Genomic DNA, 24,618 nt, shown 5'->3' with positions numbered 1-24,618 from the left:
CATTTTAGAATCAAAGTGGTTTCAAATTGAAAATTTGAAATGTTTTGATTTTTGGAAAATTCTTTAATTTTTTTTTCTGACCGAAACAATATTTGGCAAAACCACCATGAATTCAGTTTAATGTTTCCATATTACTGAACTGATATTTTGTGCCAAAAAAGTTTTGGTCAAAAAACTTCACCCAGCTCTATTGTTAGTACAACTCTGAGGCTGCAGTGAAGCTAGCTCCACTGCTCCAACTATGCATTCCTTTTGGCAAGTATGGAATGTGGAGTGATGTCCCCTCAGGCTGGCCACACCCTTTTTCCTGCCCAGCCTTGCCTTTTCCACCAGTTGCACAGAAAGACACACCTTTGAGCACACAGGGGCTGCACAGCTGGTTCTGCAACCCTGTGCTGACTGTGGAACAGCATTAAGTTTACTTATTTCTGGGAGACTTGCCTGGAATCAAGGAACATTTCAAGAACCTTGGGGGTGCATGGGGCAAAGGGCACCCTATATCAGTACTGAATTGGGTTGTTAATCAGGGGAAAGAGGCTTTTGTTGCTCAAAGAAGCATTTTGTATGAATTGCCTTTGTGAAAAAGGAAAAACCTATTGAAAAGAATAATTTGATTCATTGGGTTGTGCAGAAAAAGATGACTAGTTTTTAACACAGATCCTATGATACTGAAAGGGAAAGAGACATTATGCTGTAATTTCCTCATGGCAGGGGGACTGTCTTCAACTATGTCTTGTTGAATGCTTAAACCTGATCTTTCAGGGACACTTGTGCCTACATGAAGCACCATTGACTTACAGTATCTGAGCTTTAGCTAGTGAATAATAATAAGTATTTGAAGGCATTAATCTAATTCCTAAGTGTTTATTAATTTCTTCCTTACCATAAGGGAGAGATGGTAAAGTAAATGTTGGTAACAGAACAAACTGATGTATCATGGGAGAATATGAATGGGGGAAGCTGTTTACTCTTTATAATGAATTTTGTGTTGGTCTAATTAGAAAAAGACAATAATAACGGCAGAAGGACTAATCAGAAAAAGAACGTGGAAAAATATATCTGAAAATTAAAAACACAGGGATACTGATCTAGCTACAGAAAAGTAGTTCTGAATTATAAGAAAATGAATGGTAATAGTGCAATAGAGTTGTGTAAAATTGAAAAAAACAACTCCTCCTCTTGTGTAGAATGAAGTGATTTTTGAAAAGGACACAAGCTTTAAATGATTATTTGTACATACTGATGGAACTTGGTAAACTGAGACATCTAAACTCTGCAGACATCAGATAATTTGGCTGTGGAAAGTATTTATTTTGAAGGACAGGATGGCACTCAGTGGCCTACGTTGTGAATTAGTAGTTTCAGTCCACTTCCTTGTTGATATGTGTCCCCATCAACCATTCAAAACATTGCCAAATTAACCACTAATCCCCTCAAAACAGGGTTGAGGACATAGCTGGGGCAGCATGGGAGAAGCTTTCACTGCAGGAATAGATAAACAGGGGACTTCAGTTTCCTAAGCTGTCAGTCTGACTCCTTTTACAAGTAATAAATCAATGTCTGAAAATTGTAGCGGGATGAATCCCTTCAATAGCCTCTATAGCTAATTAGTTCCAAACTATAACAAAGTAACAGTGACTGCAAGGTTTTTTTTACTAGACTTTTCATGGAAGGGGTCTGGTTCCCATTGGTAATCAAACACATTTTGTTGGTGGTCAAATGACGCAGACAGATGTCTGGATGGCTTGCAAAGGCTGATGGTTTCAGGCTGTTAGCCATTGGGAAATACTACACATAACCTCTTAGAATGTTTTGGCATCTGTTTCACATACCATGTACACCAGTCTTTGAGAGTTTCCCTTAAGGTTTCATTCTGCAGCTGCTTACCCTTGGAATCTCCTCTCAGCCCTTGTCCTTCTTTCTCAGCTCTTTCCTGTCATTGCTTCCATGTGGAACACATTGCCCAAAAAGGTGCTGTAAACAAGGCAGAGCCTCTGAGGAGGTCAGATATGCTGATTAGCTCCTTCAGTCTTTGTAGTGTTAGGGTTGCAGTTTTTCTGAAGCCTGAAAAACCTGGTGTCTCTCTTCTAGTGGAAAAAGCCACTTGGGAAAAGGAAAAAAAAATATTGTAAAAACAGCAGATTTCATTAAATGAAACACAAAACACAGTGTAATTCACTAATAAACATACTTATTCCTCAAATAAAAAGGCACATATTCCCCAAAAATGGAAAACTTTTTCAAGATACCACCTGTTCTCCCCTCTCTTCAACACCCACTGACAGCTGACTCCATTCATTAGCACACTCCCTCTTCAATCACCCATGACTCCATCCATTCCCTGTTACCCCAGGAATCTAGATAGTTTTCTTATAGTTTGCTAATGGACAAGTTTCTTGTTCTCATCATTTCATGTGATGGGATACATTTAATCATTTGTGTAGGAGGCAAGATTGTAAGCCTTGTGATTCTGGCTTGCAAGGCAAGAGTTAAGATTGCAAATGGGGTGAGATTCTGACCTGCACCTATCAGAGGCACAGAACAGAACTTGTAGCCCAGGTGTAAGGGGAGAAGGTTAAGTGAATTTAAGCCACCTTTGTGTGACCGTTTAATCTTGGGCTGTTCTGTGGCTCCTGGTGTGATTTAGACAGCCCTGGAGGCCAATATAAGGTGGTGTTTTCACTATGCAGCTAGCCCTGGCTTTTTCCCAGGTGTTTTCTTCAACGCCTCCTCTTTCCACACACAAAAACTGTCACCCAAGTTGGGAGGTGCATTCAACCCGTCTAGCTGGCAATGACTGGGGGTATACTCTAGAACCCAGGTTCTGTTTTCATTTAGGCTGGTAACATGCCCACTTTACTTGGAGGACTGTCAGCACTCCAGTGACTTACCCTGTGTCCTCACTGCAAATGGCTCAGCTTACTGCTGCAGAAAGAACCGTGGGATATAGTGACACACATGGTTAGCAGTGTGGCTGCTAACACCCAGGCTAGGCTAACCCCACGGCTCAGACCGAGGCACCAATCACACAGGCTAACTCCGCAGGTATGAAGACATACCCTAAATCATGGCAGTCTCTTTGGGTCTCTCTCTTCCATTCCCAGCCCAACATGGCACCACCCCCTCCATTGTTTGTGAGTGTGGGTCCTCAGAAGTCAGTTTGGTGGCTGTCTTACTCAGTACCTGTGCTGTGGGACTTGTCCCCTGACAGAAGAGAAGGATTTGAGAAGCTGTTTACATGGCTCTTGCCTTTTACTGAGGGAAACTACCCCATGACACTTCCCTTTAAACTCTTTAGTTAGTTTCTTTTATTCACAGATTGAAATTAGAGCTTAATATTTCTATCTCAAAAATCTTTCAAATATGTTATATTCATGTAAATGGTTGAGACATGGTTCAAAATAAGAACAATAATCTGTAGCAATTCAGCAAAAACCCATTCAGTTGTTTGTTGTTTGTTTGTTTTAAATAAAATTTAAATCTTTCTCTCTCCTCTCTTCCCTTCCCTCCCCCTCCTTCCCCCCCTGCCACCCCGCAGTCTCCCTCCACAATCCTGCTTGACATACTTCAGTAATGGAGAGAAGAGTTTAGTCACCAGGGTTTCTACCTGTTGCCAGAAAAGCATAAACAAAAATCCTGGTATTGATGATGCTGTTCATTACGAGCATCATGGGGAATGTCCAAGACAAGTAGAAATCTGTAGAAGTATGAAGGATATATTCTGTGATGCCTCCTCTGAATAAAACATTTTTATTGTGTTTTTTATTTTGTATCAGTACTTTTATATCCTCTTCTGCAATTGCGCTCAATTACAGCATGAAAAAGCCCTATCTCTCTGTAGGACCAAAAGCAGTGGGAGAATGATTTTATATTGTTAGGTATTTCTACTGTGACACATTCAGCATTAGTTACTGGCTGCAAAATGGGAAGAGCTGGCACAAGCACCTTGAAAGTGATACAAAATGTCTGAGATTTGATGCACGGGACAGTGATTTTTGCTTGCCAGCACTATTCTTGCATTTGCAACTGAATGATTATTATGACTAAGAAAACACCTGTTCCCACAATGTATTCCATGGTTGTTGCTGATTCATTTAGTTTAGTAAAAGGAAGCAAAAATCGTGGCACACTGCAGCTAATAAGAAATTAGTTTCATTGCTCTATTTTTAACATTACATGGAGGCAAAAGGGAAAAACAGGAAGGCACATGTTTGGGGCCATGGTGAGTTTGTGTTTTTAAGAATAACACCAGAAAGGTTTTTCTAGCAGTAGTTTTCAGTTAACTTCAGTGACCATTATGTGTGCACAGTGAAAATTTGTGATCTTTACACTGATTCCCATTCTCCTCCCTGATACTCCACCAGCCTTATAGCAAAAACAAAATGGAGGGCATCCGAATTAGCATAAACAAAGTAAATTTACTACCACCTTTCATGTTGTACTTATTTTTTCTTTCTTTTTATATTATTTATTCCCTTTTTCTCCTCATCTATGTCCCAGTTTCATTGTCATCTTATCTCCCGTCCATATTTTTCCTCTGGCCTGTTATATATTATACTGGACAGTTTCTCTGCTCTGCTCAGCTTTTGCTTCTAACACTCTGATTCTGTGCTCTGGCCCTGGTAAAGTTTACAGTACCTTGAGGGCTGCTGTAACTTGCACCAGCTGAATATGGTCTCCTATGGACTTGGGATAGATGGAGTGGATTGTGCTCTGGACACTTTCCTGATACACCTTCTGCACCAGAGATTGTGGGGAGGGAGGTGTAGCAGTTTGCTATGCTGATTTTTGCTAGGGCTGTCGATTTTAATCGCAGTTAACTCACATGATTAACTAAAAAAAAAAATTAATCGCGATTAAAATTAATCATGATTAATCGCAGTCTTAATTGCACTGTTAATAGCATACATTTATTGAAATATTTTTGGATGTTTTCTACATTTTCAAATATATTTCAATTACAGGACAGAATACAAAGTATACAGTGCTCACTTTGTCTTTTATTACAAATATTAGCACTGTAAAAATAATAAATAGTTTTTTTCAATTCACCTCATACAAGTACTGTAGTGCAATCTCTTTATTGTGAAAGTGCAACTTACAAATGTAGATTTTTTTTTTCCCCGTACATAACTGCACTCAAAAACAAAACAATATAAAACTTTAGAGCCTACAAATCCATGCAGTCCTACTTTTTGTTCAGCCAATCGCTAAGACAAATACATTTGTTTACATTTGCAGGAGATAATGCTGCCCGCTTCTTATTTACGATGTCACCTGAAAGTGAGAACACGCGTTCGCATGACACTTTTGTAGCTGGCAGTGCAAGGTATTTACGTGCCAGATATGCTAAACATTTTTATGCCCCTTCCTGCTTTGGCCACTATTCCAGAGGACATGCTTCCATGCTGATGACGCTCATTAAAAATAATGTCTTATTTAAATTTGTGACTGAATTCCTTGGGGGAGAATTGTATGTCCTCTGTTCTGAGATTTTACCCACATTCTGCCATATATTTCATGTCATAGCACTCTTGGCTGATGACCCAGCACATGTTGTTCATTTTAAGAACACTTTCACTGCGGATTTGACAAAACGCAAAGAAGGTACCAATGTGAGATTTCTAAAGATAGCTACAGCACTTGACCCAAGGTTTAAGAATCTGAAGTGCTATCCAAAATCTGAGAGGGATGAGGTGTGGAGCCATGTGCTCAGAAGTCTTAGAAGAGCAATGCTCCGATACAAAAACTACAGACCCCGAACCACCAAAAAAGAAAATCAACCTTCTGTTGGTGGCATCTGACTCAGATGATGAAAATGAACATACATCGGTTGGCACTGCTTGGTATCGTTATTGAGCAGAACCCGTCATCAGCATGAATGCATGTCCTCTGGAATAGTGGTTGAAGCATGAAGGGACATATGAATCTTTAGCGCCTCTGGCACGTAAATATCCTGTGATGCCAGCTACAATGGTGCCAGTGAACACCTGTTCTCACTTTCAGGTGACATTGTAAACAAGAAGCGGGCAGCATTATCTCCTGCAGCTTTAAACAAACTTGTTTGTCTGAGTGATTGTCTGAATAAGAAGTAGAACTGAGTGGACTTGTGGGCTCTAAAGTTTTACATTGTTTTGTTTTTGAATATAGCTACTTTGTTGTACATAATTCTAAATCTGTAAGTTCAACTTTCAAGATAAAGAGATTACATTACAGTACTTGTATTAGGTGAATTGAAAAATACTACTATTTTTTACAGTGCAAATATTTGTCATCAAAAATAAATATAAAATGAGCACTGTATATTTTGTATTCTCTGTTGTAATTGAAATCAATATATTTGAAAATGTAGAAAACATCCAAAAATATTTAAATAAATGGTATTCTATTATCGTTTAACAGTGTGATTAAAACTGCGATTAATTGCCGTTAATTGTTTTAGTTGCTTGACAACCCTAATTTTTACATCTGCTGGAGACTCCCCACCTTCAGGGATATCCCCAGCAGGGTAGTTACAGGAAATTTCTGTTGCTTTTGTGCCTCAGGCCAGATTTGTCCTAACATCTTCTCCCTTTGTATCTTTCCCCATCTCTGTTAGTCTGGAGCTCCCAATGATGGCTTTTTCTTTCTCTCTCCCCTCAGCTGCAATACTCAGTTTCTCTTCGTGCCCCTCCCCCCCATACCCTAACTTGCTTTGTGCACTGAAAGTGAGCAGAAAGGAGGATCTTCAGAATTCTTGAGTCTTCAGTTCTTTCCCTCTGTATGTATTCCCCCTTTCCCAGGGCTGCAGTACTGAAAAGGCAGGATTCTTAAAGGTCCATAGGCCACTTTCACTGCAGCTGCCTATCCTGAGTGGGTGGGGAGTGGTTGAGTGCGCACATCCATCCATTGCTGCACAAACTATTCAGCTACCTATGTTGTGTCTAGGTATTGTCAGTGCTTCCTCCTGTAGAGAGGCAGTTTCTCTGCTTAGCTGCTGCATCTGCCTGTGGCCAGTCTGCATTAACAGCTCAGGACAGGAGTAACAGAAGAACAAAGTACTGCGGGTTGTTAGCATTCATGGAGTACTTCATGGGGGCTGCGGTTCTGGCACTCATGCTTGGCACAGCAGCACACATTGTATCCCTTACTTTATGGCGTATTACCTTAAACAGAGTACGGTACTTTCTTCCAGTATTTTAGTCATTCAGCTTCTGTCAAGGAAGCAGAGCTTTTTTCCTCTCAGATTTGATGATAGAAACCTCATGGAGTTACAAACACAGCTCTTGGGCCGGTTTCAAGATTACGAACGATGTGAACTTTATGAAGATTTTACACAACTCTGATAGGGAGAAAACTGGTTACCAACCGTATAGGAGAGAGAAATGTCAGAGTTTTGATGATACCTGCTAGTTCAGAAGTTTCTGATTCTGTGGGTATTGGATGCTTTGCACTATTGATTATCGATATAGAGGATAGCAGAATAGTAGAAAAAACCTTGGAAGGAATCAAATATTATAGAGAGCAATGTAGGAATTAGAATTGTGGGAATATCATGCAAGCAATTGTGGCAAGAGTTTGAGAGTGGCGTAGAAAGAGCATGATCTTTTCTATCAGGGGAATAAGAGCTTTTTTTCCCCAGAACTCAACCACTCAACCCACAATAGCAGGGAAGAATTAATTAAACCTTTGCTGTGGAAACCAGATTCTTGTAACTGACAAAAGCAAGAATTTGCTTCTTGTGAGAAGTTGCATTTATTTTGGAATTCAGACTCTACTGGGAATTTGTTTGGGAACGGAGAGGTAGGAATTGTGGCCAGCAACGATCTGTGTGGCTTGGATGATGAAAATTATGGGAAGGAAATTTAAATAATAATTACAGGAGTTTTTCACACAACTTCTGTAAGAATTTTTTGTTTTGGAACTCACTGAATTCAGGGAGAGTTATAAGATTTCCCCAAAATAGGAGGAAGAAATTGAAGCACATCTGTGGTTGTAGAGATACTTTAATATCATTGATTTCAGAGTAGCAGCCATGTTAGTCTGTATTCGAAAAAAGAAAAGGAGTACTTGTGGCACCTTAGAGACTAACCAATTTATTTGAGCATAAGCTTTCGTGAGCTACAGCTTATGCTCAAATAAATTGGTTAGTCTCTAAGGTGCCACAAGTACTCCTTTTCTTTTTAATATCATTGCAGTAGTTAATTACTGCAGTATAGTTATTTTGCAAATTAACTCTGCACATGTTGTGTCTCTTCTTTTCTTCTCTCACCTTTGTGAACAGAGGATGGACTTCTTAAGAGAGAGTCAAAAGGATTGATTCTGAAAGATGCTGAGCACCTTTAGTTAATTTAATCCAAACGTGTCATTTCTAGCTTCTATTTACTTTCCTTAGTGGCTTCTGATACTTTCTTTACTGGAATTTTACATGTCATGGTGTAAATCCTCTCCACCACCTGTCCTAAATCATGAGAATGAGCTAAAGGTCCAACACTGCTAGTTTAGCACCCACTTTTCTTCCCCCGCTTTCCTACTGGCTATGAGACAACTTGAGAAGTTCATATAGTTTATACTTGGTCATCATTTTTAATTATATTTATTTTCTTGGCTTTATGTCTGCATAGCAGAGAACATGTCTCACAGCTGAAGTTTATAACATTGTGCAGAGAAGGTAAGAAGAAATGGTTCCCTGCAAAGAGTGCTTACAATCCAAGCAGATCAGATATGAAAATGAGTAGAAAATGGGAGATTGCGAGATGACTGAGTGGTGGCGTTTGGCATGTGTCGTCTTAGTTCCATAGTGTTTTAATTCTATTTCTCAGAGCTTATCTACACATGGCATTGTTGCTGATTAATTCCATGTGTACACTCACTTATTCCAGAAAAAGAGTGCCTTGTTTCTGTTTAGTTTAACCCACTTTCAAAGTGGGCAGTCAAAGCATTCTTATTCTGGAATAAGCTTGGCATGTTTAGCCTAGGAAAATGAAGGCTGAGAAGGGATAGGATTTCTCTCTATAAATACATTAAGGGGTAAACAGCAGGGAGGGAGAAGAGCAATTTAAGCTGAAGGACAATGTTGGTGGAAGAACAAATGGGTATAGGGTGGGTTTCCCTAACAGTAAAGAAGGACAAATAGGTATGAATAAACTTAGGTTGGAAATTAGAAGATGGTTTCTAACAATCAGAAGAGTGAGATTCTGGAACAGCCTTTCAATCGCTCCAGAGTAGTGGGGGAAACAACCTAATTAGCTTTAAGATGGAGCTTGATATATTTACGAATGGATTATATGACAGAGTTGCTTGTGCTAGCAGGGGACTGGACTTGATGACGTAGGAGGTCCCTTCCACTCCTAATGTCCTGTAAGAGTGTCCAGACATGGAGTTAATCAGGAACCATTAATCAAGAACAACTCTACATATAGACAAACCCTTATTGGGTCTGTGTTTCTGTGAGAAGGAAATAGAACTTGAAGACCTATTGGAAAGAATCAGGAGGAATTGGTGTGGTGTCCGCATGGTTTTCTAGGTCATTGTGTCACAAAGTAATGGATTTTTAACTCCACCCTAGAAAATAGGCAAGTGGGAATGGCCCTTGGGAGACAGGGATCTAAGGAGCTAGGAGGGAAGAAGTGGGGAAGGAAAGTCCTAAGAACAGGTAAGCTCATAATGAAAATTTAGTGGGAGGTTTCTGTTGTGTTAATTGTTTTTGAGTTCCAAATAAAGCCAACTCTTAGAAAGGGTGTGAGTTTGGAAATGGAGTCTTTCTGCTCTATTGAGGACAGGGAGGGGCTCAGCCCATCTACATGGAAGAAGGTGGTACCATGCAAGAGTGGACAAAAGGTACACTTCAAATAAAAGCAAACTGAACTAACTTTTAGATTTACAGCAATTGCATATCATGCAGGGTCTTGCCTTCTGTGCAGCTTCATTCCACAAGTTCAATGGTTTATTTGATATTGCATACACTTTTTCTTAATATTTTAACAACTACATAGACCTATAGAATTTCCTTCTTGCTACAAACATTCTGAAGATTTTTCCATCTATCATATGTTCATGTTGTTAGCTCTACTTGGGTTTTGGTTGCAATTCTTGTACTTATTTATTATAAATAAGGAACAGTGGAAAATGATGAGTTTTGTGTGTGTGTAACAAAAATATTAGCCTCTTTGGAATTGTTTCTGTGTAAAATGTCATGATAGTCCTGTTCCATGAGGTAATTTGGAAATTAATTAATATCCCCATAGGAACGCTTGACATATTTCATATTAAGTCAATTAGAAATAAACCATATTTATTTCACCATGTCACATTATTTAAACATGTTTATAGTCAAAAGGTAAACTTCAGGGCTTATTTCATGAATCATCATGCCTTAATACTTTGGTTTTCACTGTCTTAGTTATATGAAAAATTAATGATGTTTTGAAATGTTTTAAAATTACTTAATAGCTTTTTTCACAGTGTTAACTTCATTGTAAAAATATAACTAAGATTTTTCTGTGTTCCACAGTATTTTGGAAGTTTGCTTGTGATATTCTGTGTTGAACTGGCCTGCGGGGTTTGGACCTATGAGCAGGAAATTACGGTGAGTCAGAAAAGGGGGATACATTATATAGAAGAAAACAAAGATTTTCATTAGCTAGCTATTCTCCAACTGCTGTAGTGTGCATCTTTGGTTATGGCTTTCTGTCAGTCTAGTATTAACTTAAGGCATTTTGGTTTGTGTTAATATAGGGAATTCTGGGAGACCAGTTCTTTCTATAAGGATCCAGTCTGAAATTTTCTCAGGGTCAGATCTTTAGGTCCTGTTTCGTTTATTGCTTAGACAAGTTCCCACTGAAGTCAAGTGGGAGTTTTGACTCAATAAGGATTGCAGGTTTAGAGTCTGTGTTTTGAGGGGATTTGGGAGGGGATCTTGCTGTGCTGTATTGTAAACAGACAGTGCATTCATTCCATAAATGACTTACTGCTTGCTGAGGTCGTTAGTAATGTCTCCTTAAACTATAAATGCCTGTGTTTTAACGTGAAACATGTCTCAGCTATAAAACCGATTTCTGTAAACTCCTAAGGAGGTTTTATCTCCAACTAGTATTTATAACTGCACCAGCCTTTAATTTTCAAACTGGAGACTTGAATCCATTATGAAGGGAAATGGCTAAGTACTGAACAGAAAACAAACTATCATGTTATTCTGCTTGCTCTTAAATCTTCTTGTCTAGTTTTCAGTTTGATACCTATTTATGAACAGAGTGACAAATTTCCTCCAAGCTGCCAAGATATGCCCACGACACTGGTCTTTTCAACAGCAGCCAGTGTGTAGCAATTATACTGTAGTAAAAAGGGAGGGAGCTCATTTGGTATTTGTACAGTACTAGAACCAAAGGAATTTCTGGCAGATCTGTACTCTGAAATTATGTGGCAGCATTTTGTATCAGAACTCATTCCCTTGCTATACAGATTCCAGAGCGGTGTTTTATGCTCCTAATATAACATCATTTAAAGATATCACTTTGCTTAAATGTCAGGTTGCATTGATATGATACATTTTTTTAATTTGGGAAGGTAGATCATAGGTATGACTCATCCCCTGGCCACAGCCACCATCCTCAGGGGTTCTGCCAGGGGTGACAGTTATAACCAACATCCATGGCTCTATAGAAGTCTTATCAGTAGAAGCTGCCAAAAGGAGGCATTGAAATGGAGCATCCTTCAAATTCACCAGCTACACCCGCCCCCCTCTCCCAGCCAAAACCATCCATCTTTCAGGATACTCTAGATGGGCTAGGCCCCCTGCTGGATCAGGGTTGTGGGCACTTTGGCCCATTGTGACCTCATCTGTCCAGGCAGATATTCTGCTAGTGGGACCCGGGACCCATAACGCTAGCAGAAGCCAGTATTGCCTGGGGCTGGCACTCATCCTACCATAGGTTATGACATCAGTGACTTAAAAAACAAAAACAAGAAGTGGTAGATCCATCAACCTCTAGGGAATTTTGTCCATCTGCCTTGTCCCCTTCCCTAACCAGGCCAGAATCAGTCCAAAGATTCACCACTCCCAAGTTCTTCCACATCTGCCAGGGAAATTCAGTAATGTGGACTGTTAGCATATGAATAAATAGAACTAAATATCTAATCTGAGTGTTGAATGTTCAAACTGGTTAAAAGGAAGACTACAACAGGTCAGACTGAAAGGTGAACTGTCAGGCTGGAGAGAGGTTACCAGTGGTGCTCCTTGGGGATCAGTCTTCAGACCAGTCTTATTTAACATTTTTATTACTGACCTTGGCACAAAACGTGGAAGTGCGCTAATAAAATTTGCAGATGGCACAAAGTTGGGAGGGATTGACAATACAGAGGAGGACCAGAATATCATACAAGAAGATCTGGATGACCTTGAAAACTGGAATAATAGAAATGGGATGAAATTCAACAGTGCAAAGTGCAAGGTCATGCATTTAAGGACTAACAAGAATTTCTGCTATAAACTGGGGATGTATCTGTTGGAAGTGACAGAGGAGGAGAAAGACCTGAGTGTATTGGTTGATCACAGGATGACTGTGACATGCTCAGGGTCTAACTGATCGCCATATTTGGGGTTAGAAAGGAATTTTCCCTCGGGTCAGATTGGCAGACACCATCCGTTTTTTTTTGCCTTCCTCTGCAGCATTGAGCATGGGTCACTTGCAGGCTTAAAGCAGCGTAAATGGTGGATTCTCTGTAACTTGAAGTCTTTAAACCATGATCTGAGGACTTCAGTAACTCAGCCAGAGATTAGGGGTCTATTATAGGAGTGGGTGGGTGAGGTTCTGTGGCCTGCGATGTGCAGAAGGTCAGACTAGATGATCATGATGGTCCCTTCTGACCTTAAAATCTGTGAATCTTGATCTCGCTCTCTCTCCCGCTCCCTCCCCTCCTTCTATGCTCTACCATTTTGTTTCTTTTCCTTCCAGGTTACTCTCTTATTGCTCTCTTTCTTTTCTTCTCTCCCCATATGCCCCATTGTTTGTTCCTCTGTCTTCAGTCTTTGTGATCCTCCTGCCCCCATTTGCCCTCATCATACTACTGCTCACACGGTGGGGTGGGCCAGGCCCTCCACTCCCAAGTCCTGCTACTGACTGTCAGGCTCTGAGACCAAGCCCATTGAAGCAAAGCACTTCAGAATGGTTCTACAATACCTACAGGTCACTTCCAGGGGCTGGCCCATCCAAAGAATGCAGAGTATGCAGGCCCTTTGTCTTCCACACTGGGCAGTGAAGAGACTCCCTGGAACTCCTTGGGGGAGCCCTGTTGCCATGTTAGATTCAGTTTATAATGAAATCATAGAATGAGGTGAGGTTCAGAGAATTAGTTAGCATTATTATAGGGGTGTGTGATATGCTGTTAAAGCCTCAGTGAGGCATAACCCCTATACTATCCCAATTTGAGTCCTGTTTGGCATATATATTGGACTGCCAAAAGCATCCCTGTATAAATAGTTTTGCTTCCAGCTTATGATAGCTCTCAGAATGAAAAGTGCCTTATGACTAATTTCTTCCATCCACGAGATTGAGAAGCCAGAGCAGGTTCTCAGTTTACTTGAACTTCAGTCAAGGCTTGATATTATTAGAAAAATAGTAACATATTAATGCAAGCAAAAATTAAACAGCAGACAAGACCATAGAGAACTTTCATGCTCAAAAATCAAACCATAAACTTGAATTCTAGTTTACCTACACCATACATGAAAGTGTCTCTCAAGGAACAAAGCCAGGCAAATGATTTTCATGAATAGATGATATATGTACTACTAAGTGAATTGGTTATTAGGGATTTAGTTAGTAGATATGTTCGTTTGACCTCTGGAATGTCAAGGTGACAAAGGTGTAGATTCTAAAATTCCTTCTTAGCTCAGTCATAACTGCCTCCTAAGTTGGTTTTGTTTTACTTTTTAATTTCCTTCTCTCACTTCTTTGCATTAATTTGTGTCTGCTTTTCATTGTCTTCAAAAAAAAGTTGGATGCCCTGTATTACGTGCATAACCTTGGACTAGATTCAACTAAAATAAGATAAAAAAAAGTCTAACAAGTGTGATCTGAACTGCAGTGGTATCAAGTGTTATCCAAAGAAAGCAAAGTCCTGATTTCTAATTTAATATAAAGAAAAATGTGTTGAGTGCAAAAGTGAATTATTTTATTCTAGTGACCAGCATAAATGTTTGAAGTATGAGTTGCATCTCTGGGACATTCATGCATTTCTAAGTGCTTGTTTTAGCACTCTGCTGCTAAGATGTATTTTTAATTTGGACATTTGCAAACCTCTTGAGATCATAGCCTCTGAGAACAAAAAAATAACAGCTAATAGAATCTCCAGTGTGTCAAAGGCATTGTTGTATTTCTGAGACGTCATTTGATTTGTGAAATGACATGTGAAGACAAGCTAACAAGTGGAAATGTGAAGACAAGTTAATTTCCTAATAAGCGGAAATTGCAGTTATAACTAATCCAGATATAACATAAATATTATTTAGCAAAACTCCCTTTTTTTGGACTGAGGTCATTCAGGCAGTGAGAATCTCTTATTTTATGTTTGTACAGCACCAAGCACAATGAGGCTCTCCTTTGGGAGCTACTATGAAATAAGTTAATAAATAATAATTTAGGCCATGTAAAATTTCACAGAGAACTGTTACTGGAAGCATTAATTGAAAAAAGATAACTAAGTCCTAGCAGTTACCATAAGAACATAAGGATGGCCATATTGGGTCAGACCAAAGGTCCATCCAGCTCAGTATCCTGTCTACCGACAGTGGCCAATGCCAGGTGCCCCAGAGGGAGTGAACTTAATTGGTAATGATCTAGTGATCTCTCTCCTGCCATCCATCTCCACCCTCTGACAAACAGAGGCTAGGGACACAATTCCTTACCCATCCAGGCTAATAGCCATGAATGGACTTAACCTCCATGAATTTATCCATTCTCTTTTAAGCCCTGTTATAGTCCTAGCCTTCACAACCGCCTCAAGCAAGGAGTTCCCCAGGTTAACTGTGTGCTGAGTGAAGAAGAACTTCCTTTTATTTGTTTTAAACCTGCTGCCCATTAATTTCATTTGGTGGCCCCTAGTTCTTATATTATGGGAACAAGTAAATAACTTTTCCTTATTCACTTTCTCCACACCACTCATGATTTTATATACCTCTATCATATCCCCCCCCTTAGTCTCCTCTTTTCCAAGCTGAAAAGTCCTAGCCTCTTTAATCTCTCCTCATATGGGACCCATTCCAAACCCCTAATCATTTTGGTTGCCCTTTTCTGAACCTTTTCTAATGCCAGTATATCTTTTTTGAGATGAGGGGACCACATCTGTATTCAAGATGTGGGCATACCATGGATTTATATACGGGCAATAAGATATTCTCTGTCTTATTCTCTATCCCTTTTTTAATGATTCCTAACATCCCATTTGCTTTTTTGACTGCCGCTGCGTGGACGTCTTCAGAGAACTATCCACGATGACTTCAAGATCTTTCTCCTGATTAGTGGTAGCTAAACTAGCCCCCATGATATTGTACCATTAATGGCTTTAGAGTAGCTGGATATTTTTTTCACAAAATATGTGAAAATAAAGCTGACTTTGAAACTGAGTTGTTTAAATGCATCTATTAAATCTAATGAGAGCAAGCTAAAAATAACATGAACAGTATGTGCATCTGAAGGACTACATTAAAGTCCTCAACTCCTTTGTTAGGTTGGTGCACAATAAAAGTGGTCCAGCTGAAACAGAAGTCAATTTCTAATCTTAACGCTGACTACTTTTATGTCAGCTATAACAACCTTTGCTTACTTTGTTATTCTCACAGTGTTCCTGATGTCTGGGTCTGAAATAAAAGAGGAAGCAAGACATGCAATTAAAATAGTCCAATTAAAAAAAAATTCCCAATAACTGTTTGACAAGAAAATATTTCCAAAAAATGGGAAAAAAGGCTTACTGAACAGAAGTTACTATCATGTAGAAAGTTAATGTTTAATTTCTTGAAGCAGGATGCATTTGTACACGCTGGACTTGATTCAAAACTCTCTGAAGTCAATGGAATAAGAATGGGAGAACGGCCATATTGGGTCAGACCAATAGTCCATCTAGCCCAGTATCCTGTCTTCCGACAATGGCTGGTGCTAGATTCTTCAAAGGGAATGAACAGAACAGGGCAATTTATTGAGTGATCCATTGCCTGTCATCCAGTCCTAGTTTCTAGCAGTCAGAGGTTTAGGGACACCCAGAGAGCATGGGGTTGCATCCTTGACCATCTTGGCTAATAGTCATTGATAGACCTATCCTCCATGAACTTATCTAACTCTTTTTTGAATCCCGTTATACTTTTGGCCTTCACAACATCGAGTTCCATAGATTGTCTGTGCATCGTGTGAAGAAGTACTTTCTTATGTTTGTTTTAAAGCTGCTGCCTGTTGATTTCACTGGGGTTCACTGACTTCACTGGACTTTTGTGAGATACAAGTTGATAATCATTTAATTGAAATTTACACACAACCCTTGGAAACGCTCTAAAATGTATGATTTTTATTTATTGATATCTAGATCCCCTATTGCCATACATGTATTTCTAAACAAGCAAATGACAAAAACAATATTTTTCTCACTATTTCTATTAATACAAATAAAGCTATGTATGTTTAAAATTGAAACATTTATTTTCTTTCTTTATTGAGATGGCACATCCAAAGTAACTTGCATTTAGAACCTCAGCATAGATGAAAACACTGGTTCTATAGGCACAAGATGATTGATTTATTGCAGAACTCTCAATCTCTCTAGTTATTTGAAACACTTTGTCTCTTCTTTTCAGGTCCCAGTACAATGGTCAGATATGGTCACTTTAAAAGCCAGGATGACCAACTATGGCTTACCTAGATACCAGTGGCTTACTCATGCTTGGAATTTCTTTCAGAGGGAGGTAAGAAGATAGTCAGTTCATGAAATGTAATGGTGCGTATGCACAAAGTGCTATTTATCTGTTTGATGGAAAAAGGTTTAGTTATAAATAAAAAGGTGAGGCTTTTTCTGCAAGCTAACTGAGGGCTTATATTTTGGTGTAGTCCTTGAAATCTATTGGCACAGAGCCTCTCAAATTCTTGTAAGTTCTAGACAAATACACAGGAATTGTGTATTTTCATACTTTCACTCCCTTTTTCTTGTAACTTACATTATTTATATATAATTCCAAGGATGCACTATAGCTGCATTAGTTCTGTATACATATCATATTTCATTAACTGGACTGACAAAGACTTGCAACAGAGGTTTTCACCCTGTAGTCCGTGGACCCCCTGGGGTCTGCAGACTATGTCTAAGGGGTCCATGAAAGGTTGTTGTTACCATAGAACAGTGGTTTTCAAATTGTGGTCTGCAGGTCCCTGGGGGTCCGCAGACTGTCTAAAATTTCCAGTAGGATCTGCACTTCCATATGAAATATTTTAGGGATCCACAAATGAAAAAAGGTTGAAAAGCATTGACTTACAACAGGGGTTCTCAAACTTCATTGCATCTTGACCCCTTTCAACAATAAAAATTACTACATGACCCCAGGAGGGGGGACTGATGCCTGAGCCAGCCGGAGCCGCTGGAGGTCGTGGTGGTGAGGGGGGCAAAGCTGAAGCCCAAAGGCTTCAGTCCCAGGCAGGGGCCTGTAATCTGAGTCCCAGTGCCCAGGGCTAAAACGCTCCGGCTTTGGCCCTGGGTGTTGGTGCTCAGGCTTCAGCGTCAGTCCTGGGCCCCAGCAAGTCTAAACCAGCCCTGGCGACCCCATTAACATGGGGTGATGACCCACTTTGGGTTCCTGACCCACAGTTTGAGAACCGCTGACTTACAATATAAAAAACCACCTCCAGCATTGTGAGTGCAGTTGCATTGATTTAGAAACCTAGCTACCTGATTGCACCTGCAGATCAGATAGGTGTCTAAAAAAGGTACAATTGAAGGCTCCTTTAATTGTGGATGCAATATTTGAGGCCTAATTAAAAATCTGTGCCAGTGTGTGTTAAAACTTACTGCTTGTACATACCACCAATAATACAAAATAAGAATGTTATGAATTTAAATAATACCTTCAGTTAACTACTTCTCCTCTGCCAAAGATGGGAGCACCGAGGCCTTTATTTTTATTTAAATGAAGAATACAAGCGTGAAGAATTAAAAATTGACTCACTGCATATGCAGTAAAGTGAACGTCCTATGGTAGTTTAGTATTATTGTCCTCTCCTCTTACTGCATGCTTTGATTTGTTGCGTCCTTTCTATGGATTTGACATATTTGAGACATTATATTGGTTGGAAAGGAGCATGAAAGGCTGTTTCTAAGCAGTTGCCAATACTGTCTCTTTGGTTGCAGTTTCATTAAAGTGGTCAGTTTATGTCCTGTCACCACGAAAAAAACCCAACATGGCTTGAACATTCACATATTTGCTCTATAGCCTTCTGAAATATAGAACTGTATTCATTTTAAAGAATGAACTATTATGTCACAGAAACAGGGACATATACAAGGTAAAAACCATTAGCTTCAGATACATGCTCACATGCAGGAAAAGAACTTCTAAATGCTTGTCATTATGTTGCCTTTGTTAAAATGCTGAAATCTATCATTGTTGCAGATTTCCTGTTTGTTTAAACATTTCCTGGCTACACTTGATTAGTCTGTATTTGTGTTAGAACCTGAAAGAAAGAATAAATAAAGGATTAGAAGAGTTTAATATATTTTCTGCTAAAGCTTTTCAGATGCTACTAGAAACAGTAGTTCTTCATGTTTAGGTAGATTGAGAGAGTCTGTCTATGGTCTATACCTGAACCAATATAAACAATTCCTGGGATTTCCATGCACGCTGCCTTATGATATCTTGGTTTAAATGTATGTGTTGGTTAGATAAAAAAGATGCCTTTATGTATTGGTTATTATAGTGTCACAGCAATGACCCTGTAAGTCTTAAATGACTCTTCCTCTAGAAAGGCTGATTTTTAAATAAATGAAAAATCAACTTCCCTGCCAAAGAACAAGCCCTGACTCTCTGGGGGCTGGGGGGGAAGGGAAGGAGCCCTTTGTAATAGAAATTTCTTGTGTTTCGTCCATAGCCAGAGGAAATTATTTTTGGAAAGTTTGAGATTAATTGGACAAACTCTTTCAGCAGTACAGCACACTGCCTCGCTAACTGATGGGTTCTCAGTTTTTGAGCATTATGGGCCAGATTTTTAAAAGAAGGAAATCAATGGAAGTTAAGTGCCTAAATATCTGGGCCTATGCTAATTATTTTTGTCTGCTCTCAACTCAGATATTTGATGTGTGATCATCAGACTTATTTTCTGCATGAATGAACACTGGTGTATTGGGCAATTTTTATGAAGTTGGAGTGCAAACTTCTTAGTTCATAAAGGATCAGGTTTTTTATCAGCTGTGAGCTCTGTCTTCTGTGTTTTATAACTTTTTGGGAGAGATGTGAAATCTGTTTTTCCTAACCACCTCGTTATGTTTTTTAAGAGCAAATTGCTGATCCAGTAACCAGAAAGGGTGAACTTGTGGCTAGGAAGGTACAGAGAGGGAGAATTGAGGTTGGGAGAAGGACAGTGGGGAAGCAGAAGAATGAAAGTGAAAACAAATAGGGAAAAAAGCTGATAGCAGATAACATGAGGGGCCAAAGCTTGAAGTCTTCAGTCAGGCAAAACTCCCCAGCAATTCAGTAAGACTTTGGCCTGAATGAAAAGGTAGGTGAAAACCAAGAAAGAATTTAGTAATGGGACTCTGATGAGAAGCAGAAGATTGGGGGGGGGATTTAAATTTAACAAGAAAAGAGAAGTGCTGGTTGACAGCTATACTAAGGTATGGTGGGAGAGTGTGTGTGTGTTGGTGTGCAGGCAATGGACAGAGGATAGGGGATTGCACGAAGTAAATCTGGAGCCATTGCATCAGCTCTTTGTTGTGAATGCAGCCTAGAAAATGAAATCCCATCACTAGGTTATAAGTTTGTTACTGTGATTTTTATGATCTATTATGACCTGTTTTGTGGTCAGAGTTCCTACTATTATGATTCTAATACAGATTATATTCTCCTGTGATACTTTATTTTCCCCCAAATTTCCTTCCTCCCTCCTATTTTCCTTTTCCATTTCAGTATTTTTCTTAGCACTTTTTTATTGTCTTCACTTTTTACTCATTTTCTTTCCTTTCCCTTATTTTTGTCCCTTTCCCTGCTCTGACACATCTCTTCCTGTGCATTTTCCCCCTCCCCCCGCAGATTTGCCTCTAGTCTGCTCTAGTTTTGTAGGGACTCTCCATTCCACTAGCTTTTATTAAACTTCTCTTGGCTACCCCCATAATCACAGCAGCATTGCAGGCGAGGATAATTTCTGTGAAGCACCAAGTAGGGCAGTGGTTTTCAACATGTGATCCACGAAAGGTGGTTGTTACCATAGAACAGTGGTTTTCAACCTATGGTCTGTGGACCACTGGGGGTCCACGGACTATGTCTAAGATTTCCAAAGAGGTCTGCATTTCCATTCAACATTTTTTAGGGGTCCGCAAAAGAAAAAAAGGTTGAAAACCACTGAACTAGGGGATTGGTGGGGAGGGAAAGGACAGATCACAGATCAATGTGATTGGCTGATTTTTGGCTTGGTTATGTCCAGGGACAACAGAGGCATCCATAAAATGAGGCTCTGTACAGGAGCTGCCAGAAAAAAATACCTAAAAACAATAGCCTGTGTATGTCTGGCTCTAGATACATGTTTTAAAAAGTTGGTTCAGTTTTTAGCTTTTATGACCAGGGAGCATCACACTGCAGTCACTGATCTTGGCTAACCTTTCCTTTACAGTTTAAGTGCTGTGGAGTGGTGTACTTCACTGATTGGCTGGAAATGACAGAGATGGACTGGCCTCCTGACTCCTGTTGTGTTAGAGAGTTCCCGGGATGCTCCAAGCAGGCACATCACGAGGACCTTAGTGATCTTTATCAAGAGGTAGGGAGGAAAAAATAGTGCTACACTTAAATATTTCAGAAGGGTGTGTACTTACATGTTCCTATGACTTCCAAACTCATAACATGTAAGTCTGAAAAATGTTTGGCGTTCTTGCTGAGTTCCTTGGAATTTTACCTTCTTTTGTGGCAAGGATCTCCCACCATAGGGAGAGATGTCTTCCCAAAGCTTGTCTCTCTTCCCTCTCCCCTGCCCTCAAACATTCACCCCATTCCTACTTCTGTATATTTTGGAAACTCCTCCTACTCTGGAGGTGTGCATTCCAAATGTATGAGCATATATTGACAAATGGACTCCGAAAGATAGATCTGTTGGTATGCTTCTCATGAAAGGCTGTGGTAGGCAGAAAGATTCTGTTGGTGGGTGGAAATGGAGGGGGAGATTTTATATAGTGGGCCATATTCATTCCTGGTATAACTCAATTGAAGCTACAAGGGTGGTATCATCATCTTAAAGAGTAAGAATTTGACTTCCTCTTTTTGGTTACTGAGGTAATAGAAAAGTCTTACATTGTTAAATGGTGCTATGCCCATAACAGATATACAGAATCAGTGGATTTGTAGCCTGCCTTCAATTGAAGCTTTCAAAATATCTGTTCACCTAGAAATGAGATAAGGCATTAGCAATGCAGTTAGCACCTTGCACATGTGTAAGCCCTGAAATAGCTATTTTATATTGAATAATATAGTCACATGAGTCTCCCAGTTTTGGCAAGCTGATTAATGAACTTCCAGTTGGCTACGGACATAGACGACCACACACTAATTCATAAATTCCGTTTCTCCAACTCACCAGGCTGGAGAGAGATTTCAGAATTGTGAAGGTTCTCAGATACTATGGTGATGATGACCACATAAGTACCCAGACAGGAAGATGCCTCTGGCAAGTCCTTTGAAAATCCAAGAGCTCTGTTGATTCCTCAGCCAGCAGGGATCATGCACACAGACAAATAATACAGTCACTCCAATGTGAACATAAATGGAGACTTTATGCCAAAGCAGTCATTTTCTATGGTCTACACTATTGTTGCTGAGTTGTATATAATATTTTTTTAAAAGGATAAAAAATGGATAATGAGAGGGAATACATTTGAACCTGAAGAGATTGATAGCATCACTTGAACAAACACATCATTGTATGCAGGATCAAAATATGTTAAAATTAAGAAAATACTTTCATTACTGATGCTCTTATCTCTTCTCATGCAGACTTGCTCTTGAGCCTGCCTCATCAAAGTATTCTGTTTTTGCAGGCATTATCACTTACGCTGGCAGAAAGCTGAAAATCATTAGTTGTGCTCTCAATAGTGCTATGATTGATGTCTCCAAGATGGAGGCATTGGGAACATCGTATATTTAAATGTGAAAAAAGGCTTTGAGGGGAGAGCAAATGTACATTTGCCTCCATGTGTATGTTAGGTATGTGAAATAAGTTTGAGTTTGTGGCAATCAGGAATAGCATTTGATCCTATTTCAAAACTTAGATCACTTGAATTTCTTAGAATTGACAGTATCTTGGAATGGTTGTAGTTTCTATTTGAACATAACAATCATATTCTGTCTGAAAAACAACCAAATATTAAAAGCATATAAAAGTTTTATTTTGTTGATAACTTAGGTTTTTTATTTTGTTTTTAAACAATGAAAAATACTAAGAGTCAGAGTAACTTTTAACTTTACACTTAAGACATAAAATTATAGCAATAACTTTGCAATTTACTATTCAGGATTTCTTGGTGATGTTGCATTCTTTTGGCACTTTACTTTTGTTAGATCACTTTGGACATCTGGAGAGTTTGAGCAAAGATTATGCATATTAAAATAATATTATAAATATTGCATGAAACAGACCTGCCTTTGCATTTTTATAAGGTTTAATCAAGGCTAATGTTAATAATATTATGAAGCAAGACTAGTCCTCTTTCAAGAGGTCTTTTACAATTTCTGTGAGTGGAAGGGGGGGGGAACCCTGTAAAGTGAATATATTTATTGGCCAGGACATTGACGTTAAAGCACATTTAAATCTGAATAAATGAGTAGTTAAATGTGTTCTCCTTTGGAAGAAGTGTGAAATCAGATTTTTTGCACTTTGAGGATGATGAAGAAACATTTGCCAAGCACTTTTTAAAATCATGGTTTTTAAAAACTCCATTACTTACAACAGACTTTTTAGAAATTTAAAGGTGCAATTTTTGCTATTTGGCAAACACTATCTCTGCTGCCAATGATCTTCCCCCAATGTGCATCTTGTGCTTGAGTGGGACAGAAGCTATATGGTCTCTGTTTTGGCTACTTCCTTCTCTTTAGCATCATCGTCATCATCAATAATATTAATACCCTTCTGAGACTAGGATTGATTAGTTAACTTAGGTTTCTGTTGTTGACTATAGCAGAGCAGGGTACAAAGCATTGTCTGGCCTACATAAAGTTTTGCCTGTTTTTGTTTGTTGTTTAATTTAGTGACATTGCTGAACTGAAAATATCTAGCATAGAATTCTCCATTCCTCTCAAGCTACACTCAGTTCAGAAATGGGAATGGTGTAGGATGTTCAAGTGTAACTGGTGTAAATTAGAGCAGCTTCAGGAAGCTCATGTCACTGAGAAAAGACTGCATTAGCAAGGAGGAGCTTTCTCCACTCACTGGGGAAAATGGTCTCCTGTGTGCTTTTCCTTCTGATACCAAAGGTTTTGAACAAAACTCATTAGCCAAAAGTTATATTGATTCTAAGAGCGCCATCCTAGCCCAGACAGGTATAGTACTCTGCTTTCATGCTGGTCCCATCGGGCTGAAAATCTGGCTTCAGATCATTATTCAGAATCAGGGCATATCACCCCATCCCAGTCTATTACAGCTTGGCTCCTGGCAAGATTGAGTCTTTAATTATGGTGTCTCTGAGTAGATAGCTGTCTCTTGTCCTTCAGACATCTCAGAAGCCATCTACCAGAAAGATCTTCTTTTCTGAGTGGAAAAGGTTTATCATGTGGTGGAATCAGATCTGCCTTGTTCAAAAACTGTTTGAGTACCACCACCTTGTTTTATTTGACTAGGTTTATTTAATTGCAGTATGTTTTGGGTTCATTTGGAGCTTGACACTTTTAATGCAACCCTGATGAAATCTTCTTTTGAGCCACTCAGTTCCAGGGAACTGAGTTCCTAAGACATGGAAGGTCATTTTCCTGGAGAGAGTTCAGTTCATGAATTCCTAGATGGAAGGCCAGAAGGAAACATAATAATCATTTACATTGCACAAGGCAAAGAATGTCATTCGACATTACGCACAGTAACTGATGGTTTGAACTAGGTGTATCTTTTAGAAAGACACCCAGTCTTGATTTATAGAATCAATACATCACTATTATGTAGAGAGTTTCAACTGTGGATCTCACGTCATTTTAGAAAGGAAAGCTATGTATCATTATCTCCATTTTACTGACTGGGAAAATGCAGCACAGAAAGATGAAGTGTCTTGCCAAGGTCACATAGCAGGGCAGTGACAGAAACAGGATACAAACCAGGTCTCCTGACTCTTAGCCCATTGTCCTGTACACTGGAATACGTTGCCTCATAAAATGAGAGTGCTTGAGGCCCTAGTGCCTGATCCACCTTATTATACCCAATTAAGAAG

The 24,618-nt window shown here is 39.3% G+C and overlaps 1 protein-coding gene across 1 annotated transcript in view; it reads left to right on the top strand.

The window, feature by feature from the left end:
* Positions 1-24,618, top strand: part of TSPAN12 (tetraspanin 12) — a 59,813-nt gene that overhangs the window by 28,513 nt on the left and 6,682 nt on the right. Inside the window, exons 5-7 of the mRNA XM_074952131.1 lie at positions 10,493-10,567; positions 16,820-16,927; positions 20,832-20,975. Coding sequence (XP_074808232.1) covers positions 10,493-10,567; positions 16,820-16,927; positions 20,832-20,975 — 327 coding nt within the window. The remainder of the gene's footprint in view (positions 1-10,492; positions 10,568-16,819; positions 16,928-20,831; positions 20,976-24,618) is intronic.

The sequence above is a fragment of the Natator depressus genome, chromosome 1 (genome assembly GCF_965152275.1).
Source record: "Natator depressus isolate rNatDep1 chromosome 1, rNatDep2.hap1, whole genome shotgun sequence".
Lineage (NCBI taxonomy): Eukaryota > Metazoa > Chordata > Testudines > Cheloniidae > Natator > Natator depressus.
The sequence above is the reverse complement of the archived record's forward strand: the minus strand, read 5'-3'. Positions and strand labels throughout refer to the sequence as shown.